Here is a 13,702-nt window from a genome sequence, read left to right as displayed (position 1 = left end):
CATGGTGCTTATACGATCTTTCATCGCATAGGGGGCAAAAATCGCGTCGCATCGCATGCCATGCGATGCCATGCGATGAAAACATTGCGCGATGCACATTGGGGGCACCACTATAATACACAAGTACCTATAACCATGCTGGATTCATTTTCCAGAACCCCTGACCTCTTTCAAGTTTATCCGAAAACTCCATTATCACTGGGGAGTGATCGGATATACCACGAGGTTTGTACTCTATACTTTTAACAAGTGGGATAAAAGATTGAGATACCAAGATTAAGTCGATTCTGGAAAAGGTTTGGTAAGACATGGAGAAACACGAAAATCTTTATATTAGAGCCGTAATGCAATGAACAAATACTATAAAATCTGGCACTGATGGATAGATCGTTTTCCTAGTAGTTAAATACACGTATAAACTAACACTATAATATAAACTAGTTTTAATGTAAGTTAAAAATAAACAAATAAAAAAAAAATTCTCACTATTAATAATTTAATTTATGTAATAGATTATAACACTAAAAGTAAATTGCATTTAATATAGCACCAAGGATAAGAATCTCACTATTAAAAAATTTTGGCCTTAAAATTAAATTTAGCACTACAGGCACTTTATATCAAACACTACACTAAGTATACGTATCTAGAAAGTAGAAAACACAATTGTACAGTTAAAGAATGGTAAAAGACCCCAAAAGGGGAGCACAGTGACTAACTGGGGAAAACATAGAAAACATAGAGAATAAACAACCTGTAGAGACCATAGCCCAAAAGGTATATCGAACATAGAAGTAACTAAGGAAATAATTCAAGGAACCCAATAACAACCAATATTAACTTATCTTACAACCTAAATAATACCAAGCAGGGGTGGGGGGGAAGGGGAGGCAGGGGAGGGAGGGAATGGGCCCTGGGTGGGTGGTAGGGGGGATCTAGGAAATCTATTATCTTCTCTTCCTTTTTTCTCTTTCTTTATTATAAATGTTTGATTGTAAACAGAATGTTGTATCTAATATTTATGTGAAGTCTATAAATTAGGCAATTCTATGTTTTAAATTGTAACGAATAATAAAATGGTAATAAAGATTATATATATTAAAAAAAATGTATTGCATTTAGAATTAATAGTAGATCCCGCTATGAAACTTATTGCAGGGTAATAACGTAAACAAAACACACAAGAACAGTACGTATATGTTAGTTGGGCGCCCACTATAGTAAGTACGCTCATACCCCCACTATCCACGTCGACATGGAGTTGATTATATATAGTGTGGCGAGCACAGCGAGCCCGAAGCGTGGCGAGCCCCACGAGGGGACGCGTAAAACTAATCAAATAGCTTAGTGGGTGCCCAAGAAAGATATAAGTACCAAAACTTTTACTGAAATAAAAAGTTCATTCATTTATTAATATTGAAAAATATATTTGCATTCCAAGGTGATCTTCATCTTATCCAAAGGGAGAGTGTGTCTTACATTTATGTGAAAACCTATTGAGAACTGGAAAATTAACTTTTGTTTTTCTTAATATATTTTATGAATGACTTTGTAGCATTAAATTTAAATTCAGTACTTGTGAGGTACAAAATATAAAAATATAGCAGTAGAACTAAGTGTACAAGCATATGAGACAATTAAACAATGGTGAGATGTATAATCTTTTATACTAACAAATAAGGTAAACATCATAAACAATGCATACTAATTATGGGAGACACACCGTGGGAGAACCCCTAATAAAGGGATTACCTTATATTGGCGGGTCCTTGGCCACCATGCTTGCAAGATACCAAGAAGTATTTGAAAAACACTTAGTTAACAAACTTTTAGTTGGGGCGGAAAAGATTGAAGGTTTGAAAAAACCTGCCACTTTCAATTCTTTGGAAAGGGGGCCTCAATCCTATACATTCTAAATAAGAAAAACATGGGGGGAGTATACGAATGGTTCCAAACTTGTAGAATGGTTTTTTTAGCTGCTTAACACAGAATCAACAATAATGTACAACCGCCTCTCGATATGCGTTGACCTAAGGGTAAGATACCTAAAACTGCCCACTCAGGGGTGAAGGGGACATATTAAACAAGATTACCAAGGGCAAATCTATAAACTTTAAGCCAAAAAGACTTGACTTTAGGACACATCCACAAACAGTGGAAAATATCAGCAATGTCCGCTTAGCTTCTAGGGTACCGATTAGATGAGGAAGATCCCAACAAATAATAAGCCCTATGAGGGCTGATATAAGGTCTGGGATAGACATTAAAGAATAGCTCTCTATAAGAACTTGCAGGTATCATTTGATAAGAGTTATGTAAATTCTTTAAAAGAGTCTCTATTATTAAATCTGGGAAATGTTGTTGCCATTGAGGTAGGCCCAACCTAATATTCTTGTAGTCAATCAGGTCCCTCAATACATGTAATGTCTAGATATTGCCTTACAATCAGGTGGGGGGGAGGGAGAGAAAAAAACGTACTAAACTTGTAGTACCAATCTAGTTGGGAAATGTCGAATAACTTGTCTCACGTAATGTGCTTAGTGAAAAGCAAAGGGGTAATCCACAGAAAATACATATGACTCCTTGTTGCAGTGTGAGAGTAGAAATTGTGTAGGAGTAGGATAATGCAGTGTTGTGTTATTAGGCATGTACACTTTTGTGTGCTAGAAGTAGGATTACTGCATTGTAGAATGCATTATCATTTTTGTGCAAACGTTCAGAGGGTAAAATGTGTTAAATGAGGGCCTTTGTAACACACATTCAAGTTCAGTAAGTGTTGTAGCGGTTATAATAAATTGCACTTGTGTGCTGTGTGCTTGTTGAATTTTGGTATATCATAACTCCCAACTGTCCCGCTTATCGCGGGAACGTCCCGATATTTTGGGACATTCCCGCATCCCTCCCGCCGCCGTGAGCAGTGTCTCGCGGCGGGTTGGGGGCAGTTGGGAGTCCCCCCTGTAGTCCGTGAATGCGCACAGCATCTATTCTTGCAGGCAGAGGGGCTGGGGGCTGGCCAGCAGCTCACAGAGCTGCTGGGCATGCCCCCACCGCGGCGAGAAACAGGGCGTGGCCTCGCAATAGCGCCGCAAGCATAGGCCACGCCCCCTTTCCGGCAGGTCACGCCCCCAAAATTCACAGCGCGCCTTCGGCGCGTACACCGTCCCGCCACAGCCAGCCCAGATGTTGGGAGGTATGGTATATACTGTACACTAAGAAAGCATGAAATATTTTATTTTCTGGTTTTAACAGGTAAATTTTTCTTGTACAAACTTCATCTTCTAGCATAAAATGTGTGGTATCATAAGTAGGTATCACAACAAGCCCACATACTAGAAACATATATTTATGGGTAGCAGTGGCAGTTTTTGCATAGGAAACTATTTTATATCTGTAAAATGGATTAAGAGAACTATACAATGACAGTCACAAACAGTATAACATAGAAGCTTTCTTAATGAGCATACCATTATATAAATAAATTGGAGACTTTACTGTACATCTTGAATAGATTAAAAACATATATAAACAGGGCTGCAGCACATGTAGAATAATGATGCAGGAAATACCAGAATACTAATGCACTGTGAGGTAAATAATACAATGTAACTGACTCAGATGTTTTGATGGGAAAGCTCATGCGGAATCACAAGTAAACAGTCTACATTCTACAACAAAAACACAGAACACAGCACATGGGCTTAAATATTCTGTTGCGCTTTACAATTGGAAACAGTGATACAAAAACTGGGTATATACAGACAGTTAAAGGTAGGATTTCCCTGTTTGCACGCTTACAAAATATAGGAATACATTTACATAATGGCAAGTATTCAATGAGAAAGTTCTGTATGTGCAGCGAATCCTTACATTCGCAGGGTTCCGGAGGGCTGGAGGATTTGCTGCCAGCCCTACCTCTCCCTCTATTCAATGCCTCAGGGGCTCGTTGCCCCTGACGGCAAATTTTAACACCCCACCCCCACCCCCCGGCGAATGCCGCAGGGAGCCGGAGGAAGGGCAACGTAAGGCAGGGAGATGGAAGCCTCCCTGCCTGCGCCGGAATGTGTGGGGAAGAAGGAGGGCTGCAAGCAATCAAAATAGTATACCCCTTCACATAATAAAATTGCTGATTTTTTGACACCAACAAAAAAAACACCTTTATTTTAAAAGATCTCTTTCCAGTTCAGACGTTGAATGCAAAACAGTGAATCATGGCGAAAATCATGGTGAAAGCAGTTCTCCATCCTAGCATTGAATAAACTCTTGGCGAATCACCGTGAAAACCCCATTGAAATACACCAGCGAATTGCAGCAAACATGAAACGGAGAACTGGCCGGCATTCACTGTTCGCTTTCGGACAACAGTGAACATTGAATAGGGTGAATCAGATTTTTCAGAGAAAAGATTCACCACAAGGAGTGAAAACAGCCTGATTCACCCAACAAACGGTGAATCAGGAGCATTGAATACTGGCCTAGATAATAGTGAAGGAGTGTAAACTAATATAACAGCGATGATACCAGGATATACTCCAAATATCAAAGAAAAGTCAGTAATGGAAAAATTAGGACAGCACTAGGGATGCCAATCCGGGGATTAGAGCCTCCAATCCCGGGATTTCAGGATTGAAATGCGCATGCACATTTCATCTCTTTCTGCCGGGCAGCGCTGAACATCAGCAGTGCTCGGCCCACATACTGCCCGTAAAACATGCTGTGCGACTGCGCAGCGTGGTGTTAGGGTTCACGCTACGTAGCTGCGCACCTGCCCGTCCCCTCCGGTACATTGGTTGGTCTTCCACTACATCTTCCGATTCGTCCACGGTTGGTGCTGCTGCCTTGGGAGTCGGACCACACCAGACTGTCACTTCGCACAAGGCTCCGTTCCACTGGTGAGCAGCAGCCATGCAGGGAGACATCAGGGCAGGCCAGGTGGGGAGGGTTATTGTGTTCAATAAGTGTGGAGGCGGAAGCAACAGCAGGACACACCGGGCTACTGTCTGTCTCTTCTCCTGGCTTGAGAAGTTCAGACAACCCTGTGCTGTGCCTCTGGCTGTGCTAACCGAATGTCCCCGCACACTCTGTCTGCCCTCTCCTTGTCAGGAGGCCAATCCCGGGATCCTGGGAATTTCAGGATTGACCTTTTTCAATCCTGAATCCCGGGATTGGCCATCGTGGTCAGCACATTTAAAGCAGACATGATGAACAATTATTAAAACTTATCCAGAATAAAAAAAATGCCATAAAATGTGGGAATTCACTTATAATAGACTAGGAAAGGGTAGGAGTGGGGGGTTTTGAGGAGGGGCGGAACGCTGTTTTATTATTTATTTTCTTTGTGCACCTACCATTAATGATCAAGCTGTTAATGATAATGACTGATCCAGGCATGTATATTTGCTAGACATGCCGTGTGGTACATCTGTACTGCTGATGCATTTGCATGCAGTTCTGAGAAGCATAAAGTCATATATGAGCACATGCATTTGTATGTGAAAGCAAAAGTCGCATCTTTTTGTCTAATTCGAGATGAGGTATTGAATAGGTGTATGGAAACACAAATCCACATGTAAGTGGAGGAGACCAAAGCCTTGGGTAAAAGATCTTATAGATTGTAGTTTGGTTGGGATACAGTCATTGGGTCACCACCAAGTAGGTCAACAAGCATTAGGTCAACACCACTAGGTCGACATGCAGCAAGGTCGACAAGACTTTATGTCGACATGGGTTTGGTCGACAGGGTCGTTAGGTCGACAGGGTCATTAGGTTGACATGGTTTTTTTTTTACTGTTTTTTTGAGCCAACATGTGCCGACAGGTATTTCATGCCCTGCCATCTACTAGGGCATGGTGGGAGAATAAAATAGTGTGCCGAAGCATGGCTAGCACAGCAAGCCATGCGAGGGGACGTAGTGATACATTTCGGGGGCCATGTCAACACGACATGTGCCGACATGTGGTATTTAATGCCCTACCATCCACTAGGGGTGGTGGGAGAATAAAATAGTGTGCCGAGCGTAGAAGAATAGTGAGCGCAGTGAGCCATCCAAGGGGATGCGGTGGTACGTTTTAGTGTTATGTTGACTGTGTCGACATAAGGGTAAAAAATAAATAAAAAAATAAATAAAAGTCGACTTTTTCAAAGTCGACCTTACCCAGGTCGACTGAATGACCCTGCCGACATTGCCCATATCAACCTAATGACCCTGTCGACCCTACCCCTGTCGACCTTATGACCCTGGTGACCTAACCATGTCGAACTAGACTCATGTCGACCTTCCTGCATGTTGACCTAGACACATGTCACCTAAATGCATGTCGACCTAATGGTGTGGACCTAATGACTGTCTAACAACTTGCTGGTGACAAACAGATCCACACCGTTTGTTCTAGGCCGTTCTGGTATGACACTAATTTTCAGGATTGTGGCGCAAAAAATACAGTATCTTCATTTTTATGGACTTTTCAGTCTTGTAACATTACAAGAATTACCAACCATTTGGTTTCTTTAATGTTTAGTCTTCCTGGACATTTAATACAGCTTCCAAATTCTCAAGTACTTTCATTTTCTTAGCTGGTGGTATTATTAAGATCAAGTTTTGTAGCTCCAATACCAAATACATGATATGGTACTTGTTTCCTAGCACGGCCACCCCGATTTCCATCGGGGTGGTCGTGTCGGAAAAATCGCGTCGGTCGCATCGCATGCGATTTGGTCTCATGCGATGCGACCGACGCGACCGACCCGATTTTTTAATTGAATCAAATGTGAATAGGGTCCCTGGGACCAGATTTTACATTGGATTCAATGTAAAATATTCCCTAGACCCCCAAATTTAACACTGTAAACCCCACCCCACGATTGACGCCAACCCGAAGCGTGGCGAGCGCAGCGAGGGGCGGCGGTGCGCGTCCTCCGACCTTTTCATTCCCCTACTATCCACGTCGGCGTGGAGTTGAAAATATAAAGTGTGGCAAGCGCAGCGAGCCCCGCGAGGGGACGCGTATAACTTCATAGGTATATGCGTGCGCTCGCCACGCTTTGGGCTCGGTGGCTCGCTGCGCTCGCCACACTTTATATTCTCAACTCCACGCCGACGTGGATAGTAGGGGTATGAAAAGGTTGGAGGACGCGCACCGCCGCCCCTTGCGGGCTCGCTGCGCTAGCCACGCTTCGGGTTGGCGTCAATCGTGGGGTGATGACGGGGCCATATATAATGTGAAATGGGTCATATTGGCCCATTTCACATTTTTTACTATGTGAGATGGACTTAATCAAGTCCATCTCATCTTGTGCCATTATAATGGCACAAGACCGACGCGATGCTCCCGATTTCAATGTTAAAAATTATTTTAACATTGAAGCCTATGGGGAAATCGGGGGCATCGCGTCGGTCGCGTCGGGGCCAATGTTAATGGTCCCGACCGACGCGATGCCCGCGATTTTTCCTTTGCCGGCAAAATGGACCTGATTTCAAAGGAAATCGGGTCCATCGTGGGCATCGTGTACCTTAACTTAAAGGTACACGATGCCCAAGATTGTGGCCGTGCTAGGAAACAAGTACCCATGATATAAATGATGGATTATGGTAAAGATAAGGGGGGAGATTCTCTAAGCGAAAAATGCGGTAAAAACCCCGTTATCTGGGTTTTTACCGCATTTTGGGATGCTGTAAGAATCCCCCGCCGGGTTACCGCAGCGGGGGGCATCGCCAGAAAAATCTGGTGATGCCCCATAGAAGCCAATGGGCGCCGACCCGCCGCCCCGCATCGCCCCCTCACCTGTGTCCGGGCAGCACAGAGCTGTGCTGCCCGGACCTGTGACCTCCTCCCTGAACTGATCCTCTTCCGGGTGCAGGGAGGAGGAGAGCCCGGCGCAGCAGCAGCAGCGCCGGGTGTGGGAGGGAGGGGGGAGCCGCCGGGACCTGCTGGGACCCGGCGACTCTCACCGCAAAGGACAGCTCTTAACGCAAGAGCTGTCCTTTGCCTTAATTATCGCATATGTTACAACATATGCGATAATTATACATGCGATGGGCGGCGAAGGGGGGCGGAGATTCTTAGAGAATCTCCCCTAAGGTATTATACAGCAGCAGGTAAATATGTGATATGTAAGACCTTTTATACATTTAGTTTTGGAGCAATCCCAGTAAGAACAAAATTGCTTATGTCAGAGGTTCCCAAACTTTTTTGAATCACGGCACCTATCAGAATAGGCCAAAGTTTGTTACCAAGAATACTTTTTTTTTTTAAATGAAATAAGTTGTGCTTAAATGTCATCCTTAGGTCCAGTTATGTGGTGAGGAACACGATTCACTTCTGTTTCCCCACATATTTTATAATTGGAAGCCTCAAACACTGATTTTTCCTCTTTTATTGGCCATAAATAATTTGAATTGGTTCTGGACCAATAACCCCTACAAGTGCTCCGGGGCACTTTGGGAACCACTGGCTTATGTCAAAGGGTAAGCCTGCAAACCTTTCTTCCAGGAAGCATAGGACTTTTTTTTTCCACTGGGGGATGGAAAATATAAATCAAAGCATCTCAGTGCTCCAGGGCAACACCGGGAGTTTACAGCCTAACGCAGAATCAGATTACATGGAGCACTCACATTCCCAGCAACAAAAGACAATCACCTCTGGAAGCAATCAAGGTGTTTGACTTCTAGAAGATACTCAGACTAGTATCTGTGAAAATGCACACAGCACAAACTCTTAAGGTGGCCATAAATCAGAAAGATCGGTCTTAAGACCGGTCACAATCAGGATTGTGTACAATTTCCCTTCAACTCCCCGGAATTCTTTGTTGTTTTTTGGGCACACAACCTACTCACAATCGATCATACCATCAGTCATCCAATCCATCTGCTGCATGATTGTATAGATTGGAGATTCATTTAAATAGGGGTCTGGCCTACTAGGGGGTTGGGTGAGTGGGGGTTCCCTGTATTTTAGGGACCAGCACTGGGCTCTTGAGCTGGCCCTGGTTCCCAAAATACAGGGGACAAAATGAGCAGGAGTCCCCCATATTTTAGGGACCAGCACCAGGCTCCACTAGCAGGGGATGTAATGCCATAGCCAGGGGACATGCTTGACGGGGTCCCTAAAGCATTACCCCCCAACTAGTCAGCCCAGGCCGGGAGTTTTTGGGCAGGGGGCTCCCCAAATAAAGGGGTCCCTCCCTCTCCAGGGCACCCCAGGCCTGGGCTGAAGCCGGGGCTATCCCCCGCACCCCTGGGCAGTGGGTGCGGGGTTAATAGCCGTTTTAAAAAATATTGTCCTTTACAGTGGGACTACACAATACTAATCTGTGCCACGTTAACCTATCAGCGCATAATTAGTTATAATTCAGCTGCATCTATTGATTGTTTACATTTGATTGATACTACATGTGTCAGGTGGTTTGACACACAGTACTCATGTGACCTTGTAAATTCTACGTCAATTACACCTGCCACACATGATTAAAACTGCCTGGAAACGCTGTATGCACATGCTATCATATGCTATATGATGAGTGGACATTCCACAGGCTATTTAGCACTTTGAAATACCAACTTATATTGCAGCCAGGATAATCAACTCATGTATCGTTTTTTGCTTAAAAGAACTTTAAAAAAACTTTTTTGTTATTATACGTGACAGCAGGTCTGCCACATAGTTTAATTATTGTTACTTCAAAACCCAAGAGGGAATCATATTATTAAATGTATCAAAATCCAGCTAGGGAAGCTGCCTGAATTCAAAACTGTTATTATAAAAACCAGAATTGTGTATATATATATATAAATAATATTTTGATTGCTGTTATGTGTGAATTATTGTTTATTTCCTTGAAATTTTGAGTTATGCTGACCCATGATTATAGTCCTTATCTCAAATATCAATTGAGATTACACTTACATTGCCTATTGGTTAAAGGCACTAAGGATATGGCCCTTATTCTGATCTGTGCGGCCCGATCAGAATATGCGGCCGCAACCGTGCAGGCGAATCCCCGCCTTCCATACGGATCGCCACCTGCCGTCCGTATGCGGATATGAGGCGATCCGCATGAAATTGTACGGGGATACGCCTCCTCCATGGTGGGAGCAGCCCCTGCATTCGATGGTCGCCGAACATCGAATGCAGGGCCGCACGCTCCACCAGGTCCCGCAACACAAGACCACACGGACACTTGTCCGTGTGAAATCATGTATAGGGGCGGGCAGCTGACATCCGGCGATGTCAGATGCCCGCCTCGTACCCACGCGTCACGGCCTCATTACCATGCATACGCCCCGCGTTTGCATGGGAACGCCCATGAAACGGGGGGCGTATGCATAGGGTAATGAGGCTAAGTAGCCCCTCACGCCCCTCTACGCCCCCTGTGCGGCGTATAAAGAATCCGTGCGGCGAAATCGCCTGCACATGCGCAGAGTGACCTCTGCACATGCGCAGACGATCAACATCGGCGGTCCGTCCGCATGCGGGAATTTCCGCACCGATCAGAATAAGGGCCTATATGATGGTCAGCTTTCTTAATTAAAGGTTTATTCACACATACCGGCTATTACCAACCCTGTAGAGGACCAAATAAATCGCCAATATAGATTAAATTAACTTTATTAACAGTAACTTTGGTTACTAAACACTCAGCAAGTTATACAAAAAATCACATAAAAAATACTTTAAACTCTAAATATCTTTATTGAGCAACTTTTTGTGATTAAGATATTAAGAGTGCACCCCACCCGAGTTTCTTTTTCTTTTGTTTTTCTTGTTGGACTACATGTCCCGCAAGCATGCCCCACATGCTGGTACTTGGGAGAACCACAGGTACCAGCATGTGGGGCATTAAAGGCCCACTGGTACCTATAGCCCCCCTGTAAAGAAAATATTAAAACAAAAATCCAACACACTGGTTTTTATCAAATTTTATTAAGCTGCATCTTCTTTTGTTCACCCCAGGGCTTCTGTGGCATCTTCACCTGGGAGCAGTAGCCCCCTAAGCTCTTTTGCATGGCCACCGCCCCCAGGGATTCTGCAGCGTCTTCACCTGGGGTGGCAGCCCCCAGGGCTGCCAGGCGTCTTCTGGAGCTCTTCTCTGCTCCACCTCCGCCGCCGGACTGCCTGCCCCCTATCACACGCTGGCTAATATAGCCAGCTCAAGGGGACGGGGCGATGACCCGGCGAGCCGCTATTGGCTAGCCGCAGCCATTTTGATATTTTAAAAATGCCAGTCTCTGCCACCGCCGCTAGGGCACCCAGCTGCCGCCGCCGCCAGGGGACCTGGACCCAGCCGCCTTCGCCGCCGCCAGGGGACACGGACACAGCCGCCGTTGCTGCCAGGGGACCCAGCCACCACTGATGGGGTAAGTAGCCCCTCCAGGGACAGCCCAGCAGAAGGGGAGGGAAGCCATCGCTTCTCTCCCCCTCCCAATCGAACAACAGATTGCATGTGCTTAAGCGCACATGCAATCTGCTCCCAATCCTAACTGATCTGACGAGCAGCATGTCAGATCAGAGGACCAATCCTCCAACCAGCAGGAGCGCGCATTGCACGACTGTGTGCACACGATGTGCACACAATCTGCATGCAATCAATCATACGACCATCAGTGATAACCGGTCATGTACACACATCCCCATCAGTGATAACCAGTCATGTACACACATCCCCATTAGTGATAACGGTCATGTACACACATCACCATCAGTGATAGCCAGTCATGTACACACACATCCCCACCATCAATGATAACCAGTCATGTACACACATCCCCATCACTGATAACCGGTCATGTCCACACATCCCCATCAGTGATAACGGTCATGTACACACATCCCCATCAGTGATAACGGTCATGTACACACATCCCAATCAGTGATAACCGGTCATGTACACACATCCCAATCAGTGATAACCGGTCATGTACACACATCCCAATCAGTGATAACCGGTCATGTACACACATCCCCATCAGTGATAACCGGTCATGTACACACATCTCCATCAGTGATAACGGTCATGTACACACATCCCCATCAGTGATAATCAGTCATGTACACACATCCCCATCAGTGATAACCAGTCATGTATGCACATCCACATCAGTGATAACCAGTCAGGTACGCATATCCCCATCAATGATAACCAGTCATGTACACACATCCCCATCAGTGATAACCAGACTTCTTTCTAATAAACATTCATATATTTTCATTCTATAGATTGTAAGGTTGCGAGCAGGGCCCACATACCTTTGACTGTCTGTAAATACCCAGTTTGTTGTATAACTGTCTCCTTTGTAAAGCGCAACGGAATATGCTGCGCTATATAAGAAACTGTTAATAAATAAATGTTTGTTTGCTTTAATTTATGAGCATCTATCACGCATTTATAAATTCCTAAAGCAGCTCATGTTGGTTCCTTATGAGTAGTAATTTTGTTGCCTTTTTTTTTCAGCTACATAGGACGGAAAAGAATGCAGGTGGAACGTCCAGAAAAAGCTGTTCCTAACGTAATGAATCTAGTGGAAGCAGATTATTCGTACTGGACCCTGGGTTATGCCATCTCTCTGCAGGGGGCTCAGAAACTCATTGCTGCAGAACCCCTCAGCAAGATGTTGCCAGTGGATGAATTCCTTCCAGTTATGTATAACAAGCATCCAGTGTAAGTATATCCACTTACTGCACACATGAAAACATTTACCATATATACTCGAGTATAAGCCTACTTTTTCAGAACATTTTTTTATGCTGAAAAGGCCCCCCTTGGCTTATACTCGAGTGAGGGTCACACTTGAGTCAGTAAGTTTTCCCAGTTTTTTGTTGTAAAATTAGGTGCCTCGGCTTATATTCGGGTCGACTTATACTCGAGTATATACGGTAATGTCAAACTCCAGGTTGTTAAGTAAATAAGCCATTAAAAAAGAAAACAGTTCATCCATTGACTACCTCCTACTTTAAAATCCCTACCTGAATAAAAATGATAATTGTACGTGATTAATAGATTATTACAATTCATAGCAATACACCATGAGAAAGTTTGTGACTCTCTATTACGATTATCAGTTTCCTTCATTAATCTGTTATAATTGTATTTCTGTAAGAAAGCCCACACCTGTGATTTCAGTAGAAACCGATATCACTCCAGGGTTCTGAGTCTGCAGTAGAAAGTCCTCTCCTGAATGGGATGTATTATGCCGACAATCGGGATCCCAGCTGCCAGTATGTTGACTCCAAGATCCCAACTGCCTACATTACCGCTATCCCGGGGTGCACAGGTTCTTTTCTGCCTCATTGTGCTCCCTTGCTGTCCTCTTTCTGGCGACTAGGATCCCGCTGTTGAGATCCTGACAGCCAGGATCCTAACTGTCCAGAAATCACACTGAATCCTCCTGAAAGTGCTGTCTGTGGACACTATAGTTTCTGACAGTGTTCCTTATTTCAGGTTTTATTTTATTAATATAACAAGGCTGAATTGAATGGAACCCAGGACTTTATTACATCCATCATAGTGCTGTTATCCATACAGCAGACAGAGGTCATTAAGACAAAGCTGTTCTGTTCTTCCTTTCAAACAAATAACTTATAATATATTTACACAGATAAGCCCTGCACAGAATGCAACTTAAGCTGCCTAAAGGGTGTGATACACTTAAAAAGGACAAGTTCCGCATACACTAATGGTGTGTACACACGTTAGATGTGCCTTAAGATCC

General features: G+C 44.3%; 1 protein-coding gene across 2 annotated transcripts in view; it reads left to right on the top strand.

Moving 5' to 3' along the window:
* Nucleotides 1-13,702, top strand: part of COLGALT2 (collagen beta(1-O)galactosyltransferase 2) — a 201,986-nt gene that overhangs the window by 181,023 nt on the left and 7,261 nt on the right. For both annotated transcript variants that reach the window (XM_083156772.1, XM_083156771.1), the window contains exon 11: nucleotides 12,445-12,651. In XM_083156772.1, the coding sequence (XP_083012898.1) occupies nucleotides 12,445-12,651 (207 nt within the window). The remainder of the gene's footprint in view (nucleotides 1-12,444; nucleotides 12,652-13,702) is intronic.

Source organism: Crinia signifera, chromosome 8 (assembly GCF_055691185.1).
Source record: "Crinia signifera chromosome 8, ASM5569118v1, whole genome shotgun sequence".
NCBI classification, from domain to species: Eukaryota; Metazoa; Chordata; class Amphibia; order Anura; family Myobatrachidae; genus Crinia; species Crinia signifera.
The sequence above is the reverse complement of the archived record's forward strand: the minus strand, read 5'-3'. Positions and strand labels throughout refer to the sequence as shown.